We start from the raw sequence: 22,039 nt of genomic DNA on the forward strand, positions 1-22,039 counted from the left end.
CTTAATTTCTCTCTCTGAGACTTTTGTTATTAGTGTATAGAAATGAACAGTTTTGATATTGATTTTGTATCATGCAACTTTACTGAATTTGTTTACTAGTTCTAACAGATTTTTGTAGGGTCTTTAGGACTTGATATTATGTAATATCAAGTCATCTGCAAACAGTGACAGTTTTCCTTCTTCCTTTCCAACTTAGGTATTTTTCATTTCTTTTTCTTTCTGATTGCTATGGATAGGACTTCCAATACTATGTTGAATAACATTTGTGTGAGTGGGCACTCTTTTTGTGTTACTGATCTTAGAGGAAAGTCTTTCAGCTTTTCACCATGTGGTATGATGTTAGCCGTGTGTTTGTCATAAATGGCCTTTATTATGTTGGAGGTGTATTTACTCTAACTTTGTTAAGGGTTTTTATCATAAATAAATGTTGAATTTTGTCAAATGCTTTTTCTGTATCTATTGAGATAATCATGATTTTTTTATCTTTCATTTTGTTAATGGGGTGTATTATGTGGATTGATTTGCACATGTTGAACCATCCTTATGTCCTTGGAATATATTCCACTTGATCATGGTGCATAATTCTTTCAGTGTGTTGTTGAATTTGATTTGTTAATATCTTGTTGAGGATTTTTGCATCCATATTCACCAGAGATATTGGCCTGTAATTTTCTTGTGGCTTCCTTGTCTAGCGTTGGTATGATGGTTTTGCTGGCCTTGTAATATGAGTTTGGAGTGTTTCCTCCTCTTCTGTTTTTTAAAGGAGTTTGAGAAGGATTGGTATCAATTCTTGTTTGAATGCTTGGTAGAAATCACTGATGAAGTTGTCAGATCCTCAACTGTTTAGTGAGAGGTTTTAGATTACTTATTTCATAGCTCTTAGTTTTACTGATCTTTTCTACTGTCTTTGGGTCTCCATTTAGTTCTGCTCTGTTTATATTTCCTTCCTTCTGCTAACGTTGAACCTCATTTTTTTTTCCTTTTTCTAGTTCCTTGAAGTGTGAAGGTAGCTCGTTTGAGATTTTTCTTACTTCTTGAAGTAGGCATTTATCATTATATACTCCCTCTTAAAACTGCTTTTTCTGCATCCAATAAGTTTTGGTATTTTGTATTTCCATTCTCATTTTTCTCAAGATGTCTTTTGATTTCTCTTTTGTTTTACTTTCTGACCCATTGCTTGTTCAGTAGCACAGTAGCCTGTTGGGGAATTGGCACATATTTGTGAATTTTCCAGTTTTCTTCTTGAAATTGATTTCTAATTTCATACCATTGTTGTAAAAGATGCTTGATATGATTTTAATCTTCATAAAATTATTAAACTTTCTTTTGTGGTTTATCATATGATCTATTCTCGAGATCATGTGCACTTGAGAAGAATGTGAATTCTGTTGCTTTGGGATGGAATGTTCTATATATACCTGTTAAGTATATACCTAAGTTAGGCAGTATACTGGCCTAACTTATTACAGGTTTTTGTTTTGTGGTTCCCATGAGTCTTACATACAACAGCATTATAACATACCTATAAAGTTTCACATATAACAACATATCTATAACAGTCTATTTTAAGTTGATAACTGCTTAAGTTTGAACACATTTTAAAACTCTACATTTTTACTCTCCCCACAGGCTTTATGTTTTTGATGTCAGATTTACATCTTTATCTTGTATATCCCTTAAGTAATTATTGTAGCTACAGTTATTTTTACTACTTTTGACTTTCAACCTTTATACTATCTTTAGTAAATATTTACCTTTACCAGTGGGGTTCATATTTTCATAAGTTTTTTTGTTACTAGTTAGCACCCTTTTTTCATTTAAAAAATTTCTTTAACATTTCTTGTAAGACTGGTTAAGTGATAATTTATTCTTTTAGCACTTTTTTTTTCAGTCTATTTTCTTTATTTTTTTCTGGTTTTATTTTTATTTGTTTTTATTTTTTATTCTTTTATTGAAGTATAGTTGATTTACCAATGTTTCACATTACATCAAAGTAATTCAGTTATACATAAACATACACACATACGTATATATATATATATATATATATACAAATTCTTTTCAGATTCTTTTTCATTTTAGGTTATTACAAGATATTGAATATAGTTGCTTGTGCTATACAATAGATCCTTGTTTTTTAATCTATTTTATATATAGTATTGTGTATCTGTTAATCCCAAATTCCCAGTTTATTCCTCCTCACCCCTTTCCACTTTGGTAATTATAAGTTTGTTTTCTATGTCTGTGAGTCTATTTCTGTTTTGTAAATAAGTTTATTTGTATCAATTTCTTTGATTTCACATGTGATATCTTATGATATTTGTCTTTCTCTGTCTAATTTACTTCCCTTAGTATGATAATCTCTAGGTCCATCCAAGTTGCTGCAGATGGCATTATTTCATTCTTTTTTATGGCTGAATAATATTTCATTTTGTGTGTGTGTGTGTATCTTCTTTATCCATTCATCTGTCAATGGACATTTAGGTGGCTTCTATGCCTTAGCTATTATAAATAGTGCTGCCATGAACATTGGGCTCCACATATTGTTTCTGATTAGAGTTTTTGTCTTTTCCAGATATATGTCCAGGAGTGGGATTGCTGGATCATATGGTAATTCTATTTTTAGTTTTCTGAGGAACCTCCATACTGTTTTCCACAGTAGCTGCACCAACTTACATGCTGACCAACAGTGTAGGAGGGTTCCCTTTTCTCCACACTCTTTCCAGCATTTGTTATTTGTAGACTTTTTAATGATGTCCATTCTGACTGGTGTGAGGTGGTACATCATTGTAATTTTGATTTGCATTTATCTAATAACTAACGATGTTGAACATCTTTTCATCTGTTTGTTGGCCATTTGAATATCATCTTTGGTGAAATGTCTGTATAGGTCTTCTGTGCATTTTTTTGATTGGTTTTTTTTTTTTTGATATTGAGCTGTATAAGCTGTTTATATTTTGGAATTTAAGCCCTTGTCAGTCACATTGTTTGCAAATATTTTCTCCTAGTCCGTGGTTTGTCTTTTCCTTTTGTTTATGGCTTCCTTTGCTATGCAAATGCTTTTAAGTTTAATTGGGTCCCAGTTTTTTTACTTTTGTTTTTGTTTCCATTACTCTAGGAGATGGATCCAAAAACAATTGCTGTGATTTATGTCAAAGTTTGATCTGCCTATGTTTTCCTTGAGGAGCTTTATAGATTCTGACATAACACTTAGGTCTTTAATCCATTTTGAATTTATTTTTGTATATGGTATTAGAGAATGATCTAATTTCATTCTTTTATATGTAACTGTCCAGTTTTCTAAGCACTACATGTTGAAAAAACGGTCTTTTCTCCATTGTATATTCTTGCCTCCTTTTTTTGTAAAGTAATTGACAATAACTGTGTGGATTTATATCTGTGCTCTCTATCCTGCTTCACTGATCTGTGTGTCTGTTTTGGTGCCAGTACAATACTGTTTTGATGACTGTAGCTCTGTAGTATAGTGTGAAGTCAGGGAGCATGGTTTCTTCAGCTCAATTCTTCTTTCTCAAGATTATTTTAGCTATTCGGGGTCTTTTGTGTTTCCATACAAATTTCAAAATCTTTTGTTCCAATTGTGTGAAAAATGCTATAGGTAATTTGATAGAGATTGCATTGAATCTTAGATTGTTTTGGGTACTATGGTCATTTTAAGAGTGTTGGTTCTTCCAATCTAGGAACATGGTATATCTTTCCATCTGTTTGTGTGGTATTCAGTTTCTTTCATTGGTATCTTATATTTTCCAAGCATAGGTCTTTGGCCTCCTTAGCTAGGTTTATTCCTAGGTATTTTATTCTTTATGATGTGATAGTAAATGGGATTGTTTTCTTAATTTCTCTTTCTGCTATTTCATTGTTAGTGTATAGAAATGCAGCAGACTTCTGTATATTAATTTTGTATCCTGCAGCTTTACTGAATTCATTGAAGTGCTCTAGTAGTTTTCTGGAGGCAGCTTTAGGGTTTTCTAAGTAGAGTATTATATCATCTGCAAATTACTCCTTTAGGTTTTTCTTGTCTGTGAACTTTTTATCTCTTTCACCTCTGAATGATAACTTTTTCAGATAGAATATTCTTGGTTGGATTTTTTTTTTCTTTCAGCACTTTGAATATATCATGGTTATCCCTTCAGGCCTGCAAAGTTTCTGCTGAAAATTCTGCTGATGGTCTTATGGGGGTTCTGTTGTATGGGACAAGGTGTTTCTCTCTTTCTGCTTTTAAGATTCTCTCCTTTTAATTTTAATATTTTAATTAAAATGTGTCTTGATCAGCATCTCTTTGGATTCATCTTATTTGGATATCTCTGTGTACCTGGATTTGGATGTCTGTGTCCTTCCCAAACTTAGGCAAGTTTTCAGTCATTATTTCTTCAAATAAGGTATGTGCTCCATTCTTTCTCTCTTCTCCTTTTGGGACTACTGTAATGCAAATGTTAGTCTACTTGATGTTGTCCTATAAGTTCCTTTAACTGTCTTCAGTTTTTTTTTTTTCATTCTTTTTTCTTTTTGGTATTCTGATGGGTGAGTTCCACTTCCCTGTCTTTGAGTTCACAGATCCTTTCTTCTGCTTCATCTATTTTGATGTTAAATTTTCCTTAGTGTATTTTTAGTTTAATTATTGTATTCTTCAGCTCTGTGACTTTTATTTTGTACTTTCTTACATGTTCTATCTCTGTCTTGAAGTTCTCATTGTGTTCTCCTAAGTTAAAGGAGCATCTTTATGACCATTACTTTGAACTCTTTATCAGGTAAATTACTTACCTCTATTTCATTAAGATTTTTTTCTGAGGTTCTATCTTGTTCTTTTGGGGGGAACATATCCCTTTATTTTGCTTTTTGCTCTGTGTTGGTTTCTGTGCATGAGATGTAATAGCCCTCCTTCTCAGTCTTAAAGGAGTGGTCTTGTGTAGGAAATGAACCATATCATTCATCCATGCCTTAGTTCTTGGTTTTCTCTCACACCTTTATGATTGTTCAAGCAGCCTATTTTATTTTTAATAGCTCAAAGTAGTTTCACGTGTGCAAGACCTGTCAGCATCCCAAATAGGAGGAGCTTACCAAGGACTTAGATTGAGGCTGATTGGTAGCTCTTAAATTATGCTGCAGCTCTTAAATTATACTGTCTGGTGGGATCATAGTTTTATGCCATTTTGGCCTCCAAAACCAAGTGTTCTGGAGATGTGCCCTGAATGGAAGTTGCAAAAATCAGGGCTCCAGACAAGTAAAATAGTTCTTTTATGGAAGTTACCAGTGAGCTATAGTGAGGCAAAGGGAGAAAACTGAGCTGGTGTTCACCAGCCTGTGTTCCCTGAGAGTATCTCCATAGGACACTAGATATATGCCAATCCTGAAGTCTGCCCCTCAGGTCAAAGATCCAGGGCAAGCAAATACGTCTCTATCACGGAAAGAATGGGAGTGTTTCAGTCTCTTGTTTGTTCAGTGTCCTCGGCATGGTAGTCTGCCAAGAACTGTCAGTCTGATTGTTAGAGTCCCGTGAAACACAGGAACACAAGGCCCTCTGGTCTCTAGAGCCAGGTGAGGGATATCCTCTGGGAATCATCCTCTAAACCCAGGGCATCAGGTATAAAAACTGAATTATTAAATTAATGTAAAATTCCATTATGAGAGATACTGGTTTTCCTTAGCACTGCAGAGGGAGAGTGTGAAATCGGCATCTTCTGGCTGGAGTGGGGCAGAGGGGGTGCATAATAAGCATGGTGCTCATGGAGGGAGGGGGAGGTGGCACCCACCTGCTGGAACAGGGTGGCGGAAGAGTGTGAAGATGGTGTCACCAGCCTCTGTCCCACAAAAGTATCCCAGCAGGCGCCTATATGTGTATTAAATGAGATGCCTGCACCTCAGTCTGACATTTTAAAGTTAGCAAATAAGCCTCTTTCATATACAGTCTGGGTGCCTCTTGTTCTGCTGCTTCTGTACCTGGCCCTGGGGGAGGTGAGCCTGAGCATGTGAGCCCTTTAACAGAGTCATTTCTCAGTTTTTCTGTGCCCTTGTGGGTCTCATGGAATTGCTCAACTAGTTTTTAGTTTATTCAGAGAAAATTTTTCCTTATGCTGCTGTAGATTTGAAGTGTGTGTGGGAGAAGGTGAGTTCAGGACCTTCCTATGTTGCCATCTTCAACTGGAACCAGAGCTAAATATTCATTAATAACACAGCACATATAAATAATACAGAAAAATAACACATTTCAGCAAGAAATTATTTGTAGAAGAAATTTCTGAATCCTAGTGACTCAACTGTCCACTCAGTTGGTTACTCCACTGATACCCCTCCTTGTACTTCTAGTAATATGCTACATGTGTGCTGGTGGCAGGCTGGGGTGGGAAGGGAATGGGGGATGGGCAAAAGGAAGTGGCTGACTATCAATACAGATAATTCTCACAATCTTATAGGACCTTTAATTTTAAATGATTATTCAGATATCTATGGAAAAATGTGCAACATTAACGTATGTTAATATTTCAAAAAAGTTTCAGAAGAAAGAAAATTTTTAGAATCCTGCTCCCTGGTCTCTATCAAAATCTGAAGATATTTAATAATTTCTCACAATCCAGATTTCTATTTTAAGATGGTTCCTCAGAAGTCTCCAATAACTAAATTCTCCTCTTTAATATTTAGGAGGTGGAGTTTATAAAACTACCCACCACTTATTTCCTATCCTTTCATGTAGACCCATCTTTTCATAATGATCATAGTCCTCAACTATGTAGACTGAGAGTAGGATTAGAGAAGAACAGTAGCTGTCAACTTGGCTCTTTGAGCCTAGCGAGTTCCAAGCTCAGTTCTCTCCTCCACACTGGCCTTATTTATTCTTCTGTAACTGTATAGACCCTCATTCTCCTCTAGAAATAAGCCCTCATCTTTGTATGCTTCTTCATTGCCCCTACTCCTTATCCCTCTCCAGACATCCTCCAAGTAAGCAATCTAACCCATTATTTTGCCCAGAGTAAAGCTCTGTAGCTCTGCAGCTACAGAGCTTTACTCTGGGCAAAATAATGGGCTGGATTTATATTCATGTAATATATGAGACTCCTGGATGCTGAAGAGTCCCTTTATTCCAGTGGATAATTTCTATCTCAGATAAATTCTGAGGAATATCTCCAGTGTTAATATCTCTTACTTGCCCCTGACATATCTGCTAATTTACATGCAGTAAATATGAATATTTGTCATGAATATTGTCAAGCAGATCAAATAACACATTCTAGAAAATTTAGAGAGTATAAAGTTAGTACTACCTCACCCTCTACTCTGCCATATACATAGTTCTATTACCATCTGAAGATAGCGTTTACAAGCTCAACAGTCAAATGACAAAACTTAGTAGAATATTTATAGCAAACTTTAAAGTCTGATGGATTTCTTCTCATCTCAGTATGCTTATATAGCTTTGCTCACTTAAGTTGTTCTGCTGATATATCAAACTATTACCAGGAACAGGTCAAATAAAACTGTTACACAGTAGTCCAATTTCAGTATGACTTAAATCAGGGCTTTTTCAATTTTTTGTGTATATAAATCACTTGGGGATCCTATTAAACAACAGATTCTGACTCAGTAGATCTGGGTTAGCATCTGACATTCTGCATTTTTAACAAGTTCACAGGTTATGCTGAGGCACCTGACTCCGATTTCACACAATTAAAGAAACAAAACTTTAAAACATTTATGTTTTCCTAGGTATGTCACAGTTCTCCTTCATGAGTCTGTAGAATGGAATGCTTCTGAAGTATGTACACATATGCTTACTAGCATCTGAGAACAGTTGGGAAAAGAAAATAGGAGTTAATATGTCAATAACTCATAGACAAAAACAGCTAATATACAATTATAGTAGCAATATCAAACAATATTGAAGTCGAGCACATTCAAAAATTATAAATGAAAAGCAAATCATTTTTCTAATAAAGTTTTTATTTTCACAAATATTTAAAAATGTAGCTTCCTTTGAGCCAGGAAAGGAAAAAGCAGAGTATGCCTATATGTATTTGATACAGATATTCAACACTGACTCATTCTTAGTTCATTAACTCAGCTCACTGCAAATAACTCAGAAAAAACAATCATAGGTAATTCTGTTAGTGTATGCAGAAAAGGGTAATGGACAGTGATCATTTAAGTAGAGTGAGTGGAGTGGTTATTTAAAGTTGTAGATGGGCCAGAAGAGGCAGACAAAGAGAGAGCCGCCACAGTGTCTCTAATACATTGAACTTCAACCGGAAACACTGAACTGAGAGTTGTAACATACCTGCAACAAACTACAGCTCCAAAGATAATTAGTGTGTAGCTCAGACATTGAAAATAGGTTAAGATTGACAGATTATTTCACATGTAAAAATCCAAATACAAATATCCAGCACTTTCACAAGAACAAATTTTCAGGGATAACCAGTTTGCCTTATTAGTACATTTTTCCTGAAATGATACCCCCTTTACTTCTCTTTTTCTGAGAACTGAAAGCTGTATAGCTCTTTTCATGTACTTGTCAGCAACAGTAAGCCTTCACCCGTTTTAAGATGCTATAGATTCTCTAACTTATGTTAACTCTTTTGCATATGCTATACATTTTCAAACTTAAGTTTTGAACAACTATAGCTTTGTGGTGATTAAACATACCTTGGAATGAAAATGTGCCACTTTACAAAATGGTGCAGGTTTTCTATGGAATAAAACATACAAATTCATTCATGTGTACAATGACACTTTCTCTAAGTCAAACAAGTCACGTTTAACACATTCCCAAAAGCGCCCACTCCCAACTCAACATACGCACATGCACACGGAAACACACACATCTACAAATCCATTTTTTATATGAAAAATCTATCTCCCATTTATTAAAGGAAGTATTATTTTTTTCTACTGGGTATTTTTAATATATTTCACTTATCTTTGAGTATGAATTGTCTTTCCTCTTATACATAATGTATAGAATTTAGAGAAAACATGGTGAGGAATGGTAAAGATTAGAATATTCATGTATTTAGTTATAGACACATAAGTCAAAGCCTTTTTCCTGATATCTATATACTAGGAGATGCATTTTTGTATGAAGATTTAAAAATGAATAATTGATTGGTTATGCAGTTCTACCATGAAGTGGATATGTAATTTCTCAACCAATTCTTTTGAACAGTTTCTACTTTACATCATTCATCCCTACTTAGTTTAAGATTTAAGGAAGTATCCTTTATATTCCTCCTAGATCAACATGTCCACAAATATCCTAATATGGCGAAAGTAGACTCAAGTATCAGAAGAGGATGTTTAGGATCTCATATGTCCATATCTTAGGGGGATACTTTTTTTCTGTTCCCAAAAAATGAGAGGACATTATTACATCAGTATGTTTTGAGTATCTTCAAGATTTTCCAACAATCCTTCCAAACTGGTGGTATCTCACTTTGGGGTTTTCAGTATTTACCCTGGCAGCTAACATGAGGAGATTAATTATTCTTGATTTTAGTATCTCAACAAACCAGTTACTAATAATTTATCCTAGAAACCTCTGTGTGTAAAACACAGGCAGAATGTGATCCATCTTCTCTTTCTATGGGGAGCCTTTTTAGGGGGCCTAGTGCTTTCTGCCATAAGTGAACCCCTGCTAAAGAAAGCAGAGTTACCTAACAATATGTCTTCTAATAAAAAGGAAAGGAAATATCCTTCATAGTCTAGAATTTAAATACTGCAACACTAAAGCATGACAAGTATCTTTTTATTTCCTTTTCCCCCAACTGGCTCAAAAAATTAACGAAGGAAAACGTGGTCAAGATTGAATTTAGAAATGTTTCAGAAGGAAATATAGATGCATAAAGAAATAAAAATTCAGATAGAATACATCAGTCAGAAAACTAGAGTAAATGTTTTGTGACACAACAGGAACTGGACAAAAGCACAGGAATTTAAGGAGCAACATTTTTTAATGTTTGAAGCCAGTCTTTCTGAGGCAACTATGAAAGCAAGAATTATTACAACAAATAACTATGAATGGACATTCTACTCTTTGTAATCTCCCACATAATAATTTCTGTATTATCATTTACATATCTTAATACTAGCACAGAATTCTGAAGTTGCCAAGCATAAGTTGTATGCAACTGAGTGAAAAGATCAAAATCTACTCAGATTTCCAGAAGAGCTGCAGAATGTGGAAAATGACAAAGTCCCCAAACATGTTCATTTGCATTATCACTGACAAAAATGTGAGCCATATTGTTATAAAGAGCATGGTGATAAGGCTTGCTTATGCTGTGTGAAGGATTTAATAGAGAAAGAAAATTAAGTAATGTTTAATAAATGGTTCATAGGCCAGTCATTTAGTTTCCATTCTTAAATGTCTTTCAGAATATTTGATACTCATGAAATGCAATGTCCTGACAGTCCTGGGGTCTGTGTATTGCAGGGACACTGATGAAGGTAGTGATGTTTTCCCTTTGATGAGGAAGACGAGTTCAGGGTCCAGGATTTGTTTAGAACATCCACCTGTCTGCTGAATTTAGCAAACTGGAACCAATCAGTGAATCAGTACCAAATAAAAATAACTGGACCATGCTGAAGCCACATCTGTAGAAACTGAAATCCATTCCATTGTGAACATGTTGAATTTTAAAAGGTGCTGTTTCTTTTTCAAAGTATGGATTTTAATGACGTCTTAATAATCCTTTAGAAATGTGCTGCTGCTCAGTACAAAGAAAAAAAAAGTGCCACCAGTTCTTCAACTATAAGATAAAATGTGTTTTGCAAACATAAAGCATATTAAATCTTCATTTTGTAGGTCGATACGAAGAAAGGTCCTGATGTAGCTGGTGCATAAATGTAAAGACTCATTTGCTTCCTGGAAAGCAGAAGAAAGGTAATTACTTATCAGAAAGTCGTGGAAAACTAAAACAGGTAATATTCAAATTCTAAATACTGAAGGTGTCATGTTTTCTAGTAATTAGTCCAATTTCTCAAGCTGCAGAGAAAAATTCTCTGATGAACTTCATGGATAAGGCAATTATTTTCCCATTCCAGGATACATGGAAGGCTGCTTCCCAGCTCTCAAGAGCTGGGCATGGCCAGATAAGGAGGGGTAGCTCATTAAATCTGCTCTGGATGAGCATTTCCATTGTTTTCTGTCCCTTCAGACCATCCTCCATTTAGCGGTGTATATACTACTACTTTCAAAGGACTATTGGCTTATTCTCTTTGTGATCCATTGAGCAAAATCACACCTTAGCTCCACCATCTTTGCTTTACTCCCTCTTACATCCATCTCCTTATTTTTCAATTGTGTATAAATCTTCCCAAAGGCATAATTATTATAATATTCGAAACTGAAGCTTGTTTAAGGAAATCTATATCTGTGATTCTTCTAAATCTAGTAAATCAAGTAATCTACAGAGAACAGTGTTCTTCTCTATTTGTAAAGAAAAATGAAAAAAGACGTATTGTTGCGTAAAGAGCCGTAGCTTTTCCCTGTAACAGTCAGATGTTAAGCCAAACCAATATACTTGTTGACAAAGACACTCTAGAAAGTTTTCAATCTTTCACCTTAATAGAGCCATGTACAGACCCAAGATAATTGGCATTTAGGGCTCATTAAGCACTGATGAAATTGTTCATGTAATTTCTGTAGAGAACAATACAGAAAAAAATTATGACTCATACTTCATTTTGAAAAACATATTTTCCCACCAAAAGAAGTTTTTGTTGTAATTTGGTTTTTCAGTGGGTGATCTTTTTGTCAATTGTATGTGTTCATATGAATTATTTTGTTTAATCATAACTTATTTGTTTGTTACTGGACTAATGATAGGTCTTAAAGGTGATGCAATATTTCCTTTATGTGTTATAATGTGAATATATTAGGTTAGCATTTTGAATACCCATTCAAATGGATTGTAGGCAGAATTGTTCAGTCCTCTTTTGAGTGAATAGTGACAGAAATAATCAGAACAAAAATTGGAGTTGCCTTCCTAGTCTCAAGCTCTCAATTTCATATCCAAAAAAATCAGTCATCTTCAGTTTGACTGATTCACACTGTGAAAATGGACAATTTTGTACAGTTTAAATTGATAACTTTCTGGGATGACTCCATAAGATAGAATGGATGCTAATGAATCCCTGATTCTTGGAAACTCATGAAATATTATTATGGATTAGTTGTGATAATTCATGTAAAATATTTAGCATGATTTTGACATATAATAAAAGCTCAGTAATTATCAGTGGCAGTTCCAGAATTTCTACATAAGACAGATTACAGTCAACAGGCTGATTGGAAGTAGAGCAAGAAGACTTGTTTTGAAGTTGTGATTTTTTCATACCAAGTATATTGCTTTTATTTTTATTGTGTATATTTTTTGAGGTTCCTGGGAAGGGAGGGTGGACAGAAACTATGGGTAAGTGACAAATTCCCCCCCCCACACACACACACAGGCCATACCTATGCCAAGTATGATTAGTAAAGAAAGGCTTAGGGAAGATAGGGTCAGGCATTCATTCCTCTATGTACAAGGGGGCATGTGCAGTAATACCTAAAACACAGAGGCCTGAAACACCTCTACACTTTTGTCAAAACTCAAATCTGTCTACTTTTAGCTGATTTCCTGTAAACTCTGAGTAATTTGGTTTTACTGTGTTGAACATTTTTGTCTTCTGTTTTCTTGTATTGTTGTATTCAGTTCTAGCTCCTGAATTGTAATAATTCATCAGGGCTTCCACACTAAACATCTAGAGTGCACACTGTGATTTTGGACAGCATGACTATATGCAACAATCCTGTTTCTATATTAATATGCTATCTTCATTTTAAAATAGCATATTTTAACCTAATTTTAGTTCTATCATTTATTGAGTTTTCATTTCTCATTAATTTCTAGCTTATTTAATTTTCCTTTTTATTTTCTTTTCCCTTGTAAATTCTAATTTCCCAAAATAGCTACCATTTTCAGTTTTACATAAACTTTCCTGGTCAGTGATCTATTAAATTAATTATTTGTCATGTTAAAATAATTAACTAGCTAGAAATAATCAAGAAAAGAAAAGTTAGTACATATATAGCTTTTGTGCAACATTCTAACTTTGAAAGGTGACAATTTCATATTTTAGCTCATTCCTCCAATAATAAAGATGAAATATAGTGATCTGCTTGATATTAATAGGCCTTACTACTCATTCAGGTTTCATTTATGTTTTTTTTTTTGTTTGTCTTTTTTTTTTTTTTTTTTTTTTTGTGGTACACGGGCCTCTCACTGTTGTGGCCTCTCCCATTGCGGAGCACAGGCTCCAGACACATAGGCTCAGCGGCCATGGCTCACGGGCCTAGCCACTCCATGGCATGTGGGATCTTCCCGGACCGGGGTACGAACCCATGTCCCCTGCATTGGCAGGCGGACTCTCAACCACTGTGCCACCAGGGAAGCCCTCATTTATGTTTCAATTTACATTTAGTATCTCAAAATTTCGAGGATGTATTAACAATGATAGTTGGCCAGACATGTCCAGAAATATTTTCAGCCTAATTTATAACCCCTGTTTTATAAAATGGAAACAAGTAATATATAAACTCACATTTCTGAAGCCATATATATTTTTTGTTATATACTTACTTATTTTACACTCTTCAATCTGCATGCACAGTATGAAATCATAAAAGCAGTAAACATCACTGCACCAACACTGATTAAGATCATTTCTACCAGGCCAAGGAGTTTTATTTTTCCAGTCACTTGATTTCTGAACATTTCTGCCTTCTCATCACCAATGGTGCCAGTCTGTAATCAAGTTAACAATTAGCATTATTTCAGTTGATTAGTGGAGCAAATTACTCAAAACTCTCCACTTATGTATCACTCTTTTTTTGAAACACCGCATAGATGTTAGTCATCTTTATAAGAAAATACAATGGAATTCCCTTTTCATGTCAAAGAAGGCAGTATATGCCAAGGTAGAATATTTAGAGAGAGAAATATAATCTTCTTCCTTTGAAACATGTTATATAGCCCTCTCCAATACACTGACTTCATTGATCTATACAAAGGTCTTACTGAAATATTTTCCAGTTTTCCAAAGGATGTTTCCTAGTGACAGAGGGAAATTGGCAGGGCCAGCAGTTTCTTTCCTCTGAAGGCTTCTGTAGTGCATTTCCTCATTTTGTGACTAATCAATTCTGTGATTTGTACAAAAAATACCTTGTTAGGCACTCAGATAGACTGCAGACACCTACTCTTACCTGGTCTTTATAAGTTTGGTTTGCTTTTATTAGCACTACAGTATTCACATTGAGTTACTTGGAGTTACACGTATGTATGACGCTTTCTTAACACAAGCACTATGACAAGAAAAAGTCTTTACTCGTTGTATTATGAAAATAATCTAAAATTATAGGAATTACTTCATCCTTCTGAAATAAAAACACTGAAAACTAACATAAACCTGATACTTCTGTGTGGCTTGGTACTCTCAGAATAAGTAATTATATAATTAATAATATATAAACTCTCCTATATAGGTAATGGAAACACATACAACTTCAAATTCTATACATATGTATTCACTTTTCAAACATTAAAAGCTTTTTCTATATACAAGGAAGTTTACAGTTTTTGGTGACTATAAGAATACTAACCTCATTAAGCCAAAGAACAGGCACCATATAATTCTGCTTCAGACCTTTTAATGCTCTATAATAAACATTGAAAATAATTATAACAATATATACTAATATAATACCCATATATAACAGAAATGTTAGTCATTACTAGGGTAAATAAATGTTCAGAAATTAGTTGCTCTTAAACTTGCTAAGTTACTTGATTTTTGTTCCTTGTAATGAATCATTTAAATATTACTATGGCTGTTTATCAGACATCTTTCACTCTTATAAATCTTTCTAATACATATTTCTAATTAGATTGACTTTTTCTAAGCATGTATTTTCCCTTTTGACAATTTATACCCAGGAAACTAAAATTGAATTTTAGAAACAATTGTCCTGGAAATATTTGGACAGCTAGCAAAATGAGAAATGCCATCATACACTAATTCCAGAATATGTGTAAATACAATTTCAATACACACTAGATATAATTATAAATTACAGATGAAAGTTATAAACAGTAATTATTTCATGATATTAAGCCAAAGAAAAGTTGAAATTTTACATTATTTCCATTTAATTTCATACATATATTCACTTTCTGACAAGAAAATACTAAAAATCATAATGAACCTGTTCAAGAGACTCACCCAATTCTTTTTCCTGGCTTAACCAGTATATTGATCTGCAGGCGTTTTGCAAATTGTAAAGTGAATCCAGTTATCTAAAAAGAGAACAAACTAAAATAATTACCAACTTCCTTTAAATAATTCATTTATAATATCTAAAACTTATTTTTACTGTTACATAGAACCTAAGGTAAAACTGTAGTACTTGAAACTTGTGAAATTTATTAAATAATTAATTAGACATATTAAATATTATGTACATAACTCTTCATAATTACATTTTATGTATATATGTATGTGTGTATACAGACCTATACACACGTGTATATAGGCACACACACAATTTCTTTGCCCAACCTACTGTCAAGGTTTTAGTTAGATTTGTGATATTTATCTGAACTGGTTTTGGGGAATCAACAACAACAGCAGTGAAACTTAGAACTCATATAGTCAATTTAAATCCCAAATTATATATGGTCAAATATATATTCAGTCAGAACCCATGTGTCATCAGTATAATTATAATATTTCTATCATTAGTTAAAATTAAACGTGACTACTAAAATTCTGGCATGTTGTTTAACTTTTGAAAAGGAGAATATTAAAATAAATTAAAAGTTGAAACTGTTACACTATAGGAAATTTAATAGATTTTTCCTGACGTTAAGTGTAATAGATCTTGCCTCAAATGTGCATATACCCATAAAATCTCTTTTAATCCCTCATAATCTACAGTGTCCCTTCATATAAGCAATATTTACAGATAAGTATAAAATGACAGTAAAATTGTAATTTATACCAAATTGTTTTAAGCCAATTAGAATCATACCCATCATTACTACCCCTGACCTACAAACAATTAAAAAGGATTATAAAGTTCCATATGTTGAAAAAACTAAAATAGAATTACCTCGACATTTCATAAGCAACAACAGGAAGAAACCAATGTGATTTTCCTTGAAATAAAAGTAGGTAATTATATACACACTACTCTCTATAAAATAGATTACCAACAAGGACCTACTATGTAGCACAGGGAACTATACTCAGTATTTTATAATAACCTATAAGGGAAAAAAATCTGAAAAAAACACATATATATATATAAATATAACGAAATCATTTTGCTGTACACCTGATATTAACACAACATTGTAAGTCAACTATACTTCGATAAAAATTTTTAAGTAATTTGTCAAGATTGTGATGCCATAAATATCATCAATAAATGTGATTGACAGGAAGGCGAGAACTTAATTTTTCTTTCATTTAAAAAAATGCTAAACCAATCAGATCAATAATGTATTTGCTTACAGGTTCAACATCTAAGTAAGTGGTATGTTCCTCTTCATTTGGACTTAAGCCTTCAACAGGTTCTGCAATTTCAGGACTTGCATGTAGAAAATGAGGAAGTGAAATGTACACAGGTTTTCCTGAAAACAAGTTTTAAGAGACAATTGGGATAAATCATTTTCCTCATTACACATAGCACTCAAAAGATTTCCTTGAAAATAAAGATTTTTAAGTTAAAAGAAATGCAAAGTTGGCTTTGAATGGTAAATGGGGAATGAGGATGAGGGAAGATTATTACATCTAATCACTTTTGAGCAAAAATAAAATATAAGCTTCTTCATAATCCTACTAACCATTCAGTTGATGTCTGTCATTTATCCCTTAGGTGTTTATTTTCAATATGTAAAGCTTAGCTGCTGAACACAAACTTACAACCACATACCTTCATGTTTTAGGGAGTAATATGTCTGTGGACTGAGAACTTAAGAGGCTTTTCTTTCTTTATTCTCACCCACTCCAATATGAAAAAGGTGAGCAAAATAAGATAGACTCCAAATTTCGTGTTTGAGTCAATTCTTCTTTCAGAGACATCCTGAAATATATTTATTTTTATTTACCATTTTCTAGGGTAGAAAAAGTTAGGAAAACATCAGATGGATAAGTTGGGATGCTCAGAGTATTCTGAGAATTATTTTCATTTTACCCTAAATCTAAAAGGAGCACAGGGATTCTGCACAGCAAAGAAAACCATTAAAAAATGAAAAGCCTACCTATGGAATGGGAAAAATATTTGCAAAACACATATCCCATAAGTGATTAAAATCTAAAATATGCAAGGAATTCACACAACTCAAGAAAGTAAATAACCCAATTAAAAAGTGAGCCAAGGACCTAAAGAGACATTTTCCAAGGTAGCACTGGGAAATATCAGTAGGGTTTTATCTAATAATAACTAAGTTTTGCAACACTGAAACAACTGGGAGCTTGAAAGCGGTACAAAAATCAGAACAAAAATATCCTACCATCGCCTTTACTTTCTGCCCTTTTTATTTTCTCACTTTAAATTTCTGGTGGAAAGGAAACCTAGGTGAAATTTACATTTTAAAGAAAACTGCATATTATGCCATGGATTGTGACATCAAGACCTTTTACTCACCGTCTTTGCATTTGCCAATATCTAGCACACCATATAAAGTACAATTTTTGGAGATAATTTTTTCTGTGCAGAAACAGTGGTTGTCTGGATTTTGAAGTGGAGATGCAAAAACCAAGGATGGAAGGATAAATCTGTACACAGGGATTCCTTTCAGATTAATTTCGGCTCCAAACACAGCATAGAATGATCTAAACACAGATAAGAAAGTGCTTCATTCTGGAAAACTGAACTTCATTATGGAGATTCTGTTTTTCTTATTTTTAAATTTATATTATTGCTTTAAATTAGAAAACTGGATATAATCTTGTTAGAATTCTTGCTTAAGTCTTAGGAAAATGTTTTTGTGGTATTTTAAGACACACCAGAACTCAATACCTGAGTATGAGCTCTTCTTACCTTTGTTTTCAAAAGCTTCTGAGAATAATTTTTGTTTGTGAACTACCATGGAGTATTTATACTGAGGACATTTCTCAGAGTTAGTTTCCTTTATAGAGTAAATATATGACTTCCTCAAGTCCTCTCTTTGTGCCCAGTTTAAATGAAAGACAATAAAATTTCAATCTTCCACCACTTAATCTTGGAGAGAAGGGCTCCTCACTTCCTAGGGTGTGTGCATGTGGGTTTTGATACATGTCTCCTATGCTCCATCATTTACTAAGTGTCCACCATAACCTCAGCAACGTACTGGAACTCAGTACATAATATTTCTAATGCCCAGATAATTCTGTATGAAGAAATGCTGCTCTCTTCAATTTTATAGATAAGGAAAATATTCAGAGATATTAAATACTTGCCCACACCACACAGTGTCTAGAAACAGAGCTAGGATGCAAGCATACCAGTGTGGATGCCAGTGCTTGTGTGATAGCTACTGGGCCCCATCAATTTGAAAAGATGTTGTAGTGTCAGTAGAGCACATGAACATAGTTCTGTGATTGTGGTATCACCATCTTGGACATTTTTCTTAATTGAAGTACTGTCGATTTACAGTGTTCTGTTAGTTTCTGGTGTACAGCAAAATGATTCCAATATATGCATATATATTCTTTTTCAGATACTTTTTTATTATAGCTTATTACAAGATATTGAATATAGTCCCCTGTGCTATAAACTAGGACCTTGTTTATATAGTAGTGTGTGTATATGTTAACCCCAGTCTCCTAGTTTATCTCTCTCCCACTTTCCCCGTCAGTAACTGTAGGTTGGTTTTCTGTGTCTATGAATCTGTTTTGTAAACAAGTTTGTTCATACAAATTTTTTAGATTCCACCTATAAGTGATATCATACAATATTTGTCTTTCTCTGTCTGACTTATTTCACTTACTATGATAATCAGTAGGTTCATCCGTGTTGCTGTAAATGTCATTATTTCATTCTTTTTATGGCTGAAAAATATTCCATTGTGTATATATACCAGATCTTCTTTATCCATTCATCTGTTGATGGACATTTAGGTTGCTTCCATATCTTGGCTATTGTAAATAGTGCTGCTATGAACATTGGGGTGCATATATCTTTTTAAATTAGAGTTTTTGTCTTTTCCAGATATATGTCCAGGAGTGAGATTGCTGGTAACCGTAGTTTTATATTTTAAGGAACCTCCATTCTCTTTTCCATAATTACTGCACCAATTTACATTCTCACCAACAGTGTAGGAGGGTTCCCTTTTCTCCACACCCTCTCCAGCATTTATTACTTTTAGACGTTTTGATGATGGTCATTCTGGCGGGTGTGAGGTGATACCTCACTGCAGTTTTGATTTGCATTTCTCTAATAATTCGCAGTGATGAGCATCTTTTCAAGTGCCTGTTCGTCATCTGTATGTCTTCTCTGGAGAAATGTCTATTTAGGTCTTCTGCCCATTTTTTGATTGGGTTGTTTGTTTGTTTGTTTTGACACTGAACTGTATGAGCTGTGTGTATATCTTGGAAATTAAGCCCTTTTGGGCCACATTGTTTGTGAATAATTTCTCCCAGTCTTTATGTTCTCTTTACAGTTTGTTTATGGTTTCCTTTGCTGTGCAGAAGCTTATAAGTTTGATTAGGTCCCATCTGTTTATTTTTATTTTTATTTCTATTGCCCTGGGAGACTGACCTTAGAAACCACTGCTACGATTTATGTCAGAGAATGTTTTGCCTAGGTCTTCTTCTAGAAATTTTATGGTGTTGTGTCTTATATTTAAGTCTTTTAGCCATTTGTGTTTATTTTTGTGTATGTTGTGTGTGTGTGTTCTAACTTCGTTGATTTACATGCAGCTGTCCAGCTTTCTCAATATCACTTGCTGAAGAGACTCTTTTCTCCATTGTATATTCTTGTCTCCTTTGTTGAAGATGAATTGTCCATAGATATGTGGGCTTCTTTCGGGACTCTCTGTGCTGTTCCATTGATCCAGATGTCTGTTTTTCTGCCAATACCACACTGTTTTGATTACTGTAGCTTTCTGAAGTCTGGAAGGGTTATGCCTCCAGCTTTGTTCTTTTTCCTCACAATTGCTTTGGCAATTCTGGGTCTTTTGTGTTTCCATATAAATTTTAAGATTATTTGTTCTATTTCTGTGAAAAATGTGATGGGTAATTTGTTAGGGATCACATTAAGTCTGTAGACTGCTTTGGGTAGTGTGGCCATTTTTACAATACAATAAGTCCTCTACATACAGACCTTCAAGTTGTGAACTTTCAAAGATGCAAACATGCGTTCATATGTCCAATCACATAAGTTAGTTCACCTGTCTGGCATACATTGTCACGTGTGTGCATCCTCCACAAGTGGTTGTGCTTTTGTGTACTTTACTGTACACGACTGTATAGAGTACAGTAGTACAGTATCTTTATTTCAAGCCCAGGATGGCCAGAAGCAAACGTAAAAGTGGCGGTGGTGTAGCTGGTACTACTGTACTGTACTGTAAGATTGAAAATGTTTTCTTTATTTTTTGTGTTTGTTTGTTTTTTACGTATTATTTATGTGAAAAGTATTATAAACCTATTACAGTACAGTCCTGTATAGCCGATTGTGTTAGTTGGGTACCTTGGCTAACTTTGTTGGACCTACAAACAAATTGGACTTATGAACATACTCTTGGAATGGAGCTCGTTCACATGTAGGGGACTTACTGTATTAATTCTTCCAAGTCAAGTGCATGAGATATAGCCATTTATTTGAATCATCTTCAGTTTCCTTTATCAATGTTTTATAGCTCTCAGTGTAGGTCTTTCACCTCTTAGGTCAGGTTTATTCCTAAGCATTTTTTGGATGCGATTTTGAAAGAAATTGGTTTTTTACTTTCTTGTTCTCATGTTTCATTGTTAGTGTAAAGAAATGCAACAGATTTCTGTATGTTAATCTTGTATCCTGCCACTTTGTTTTTGTGTGGAGTCTTTAGGGTTTTTCTATATAGATTATCATGTGATCTATGTATAATGAGAGTTTTAACTCTCCCCATCCAATTTGGATACATTTGATTCTTTTTCTTGTCTGATTGCTGTGATGGGGACTTCCAATACTATGTTGAATAGAAGTGGTGATAGTGGGCATTCTTGTCTTGTTCCAGAATTTAACAGGAAGGCTTTCGGCTTCTCATTTTTGAGTATTATGTTGGCTGTGGGTTTCTAATAAATAGCTTTTATTATGCTGAGATATGTTCCCTGTATATCCACTTTGGTGAGAATTTTTATCACGAATTGATGTTGAATTTTATCAAATGATATTTCTGTATCTATTGAGATAATCATATCTATTGTGATAATCATTTTGTCTTTTCTTTTGTTGATGTGGTGTATCTTATTGATTGTTTGCATATGTTGAACTATCCTTGTGACCCCAGAATGAGTCCAATTGATCATAGTGTATGATTCTTCTTATATATTGTTGGATCCAGTTTGCTAATATATTGTTGAGGATTTTTTCATCTATATTCATCAAAGATATTGGCCTGTAATTTCTTTCTTGGCAGTGTCTTTGTCTGGTTTTTTTATCAGGGTGGAGGTGGCTTTATAGAATAACTTTGTGAGTGTTCCCTTCTCTTCAATGTTTGGAAGAGTTTGAGAAGGATCGGTATAAGTTTTTCTTTGTATGTTTAGCAGAATTCCCTAGTGAAGCCATTCAGTCCTAGCCTTTTGTTTGCAGGGAGGTTTTTTGTTTGTTTGTTTGTTTGTTTGTTGTATTACCAATTCTATTTCACTTCTAGTGATCAATCTGTTCAAATTATCTATTTCTTCTTGATTCAGTTTTGGTGGGCTGTATATTTCTAGAAACTTGTCCATTTCTTCTCAGTTGTCCAATTTGTTGGCATTTAATTGTTCACAGTGTTCTCTTATGATTTTTTGTATTTCTGTGGTCTCAGTTGTT

At 34.0% G+C, this 22,039-nt stretch overlaps 1 protein-coding gene and 1 pseudogene across 2 annotated transcripts in view; both read right to left on the minus strand.

The window, feature by feature from the left end:
* The window catches only part of LOC309810401 (platelet glycoprotein 4-like), a 130,814-nt pseudogene extending 119,551 nt beyond the window's left edge, over nucleotides 1–11,263 (minus strand). Inside the window, exon 1 of the transcript in view lies at nucleotides 11,250–11,263. The product of the transcript in view is annotated as a platelet glycoprotein 4-like (transcript). The remainder of the gene's footprint in view (nucleotides 1–11,249) is intronic.
* LOC309809995 (platelet glycoprotein 4-like) overlaps nucleotides 9,738–22,039 on the minus strand; it is a 44,562-nt gene continuing 32,260 nt past the window's right edge. The window contains exons 8-13 of the mRNA XM_082631637.1: nucleotides 17,696–17,883; nucleotides 16,561–16,679; nucleotides 15,268–15,341; nucleotides 14,648–14,702; nucleotides 13,625–13,793; nucleotides 9,738–10,866 (exon numbers count right to left, since the gene is read on the minus strand). Of these exons, the coding sequence (XP_082487763.1) occupies nucleotides 13,629–13,793; nucleotides 14,648–14,702; nucleotides 15,268–15,341; nucleotides 16,561–16,679; nucleotides 17,696–17,883 (601 nt within the window). The 3' untranslated portion in view covers nucleotides 9,738–10,866; nucleotides 13,625–13,628. The remainder of the gene's footprint in view (nucleotides 10,867–13,624; nucleotides 13,794–14,647; nucleotides 14,703–15,267; nucleotides 15,342–16,560; nucleotides 16,680–17,695; nucleotides 17,884–22,039) is intronic.

Source organism: Mesoplodon mirus (assembly GCF_964341445.2).
Source record: "Mesoplodon mirus genome assembly, chromosome: 9".
Classification (NCBI taxonomy): Eukaryota; Metazoa; Chordata; class Mammalia; order Artiodactyla; family Ziphiidae; genus Mesoplodon; species Mesoplodon mirus.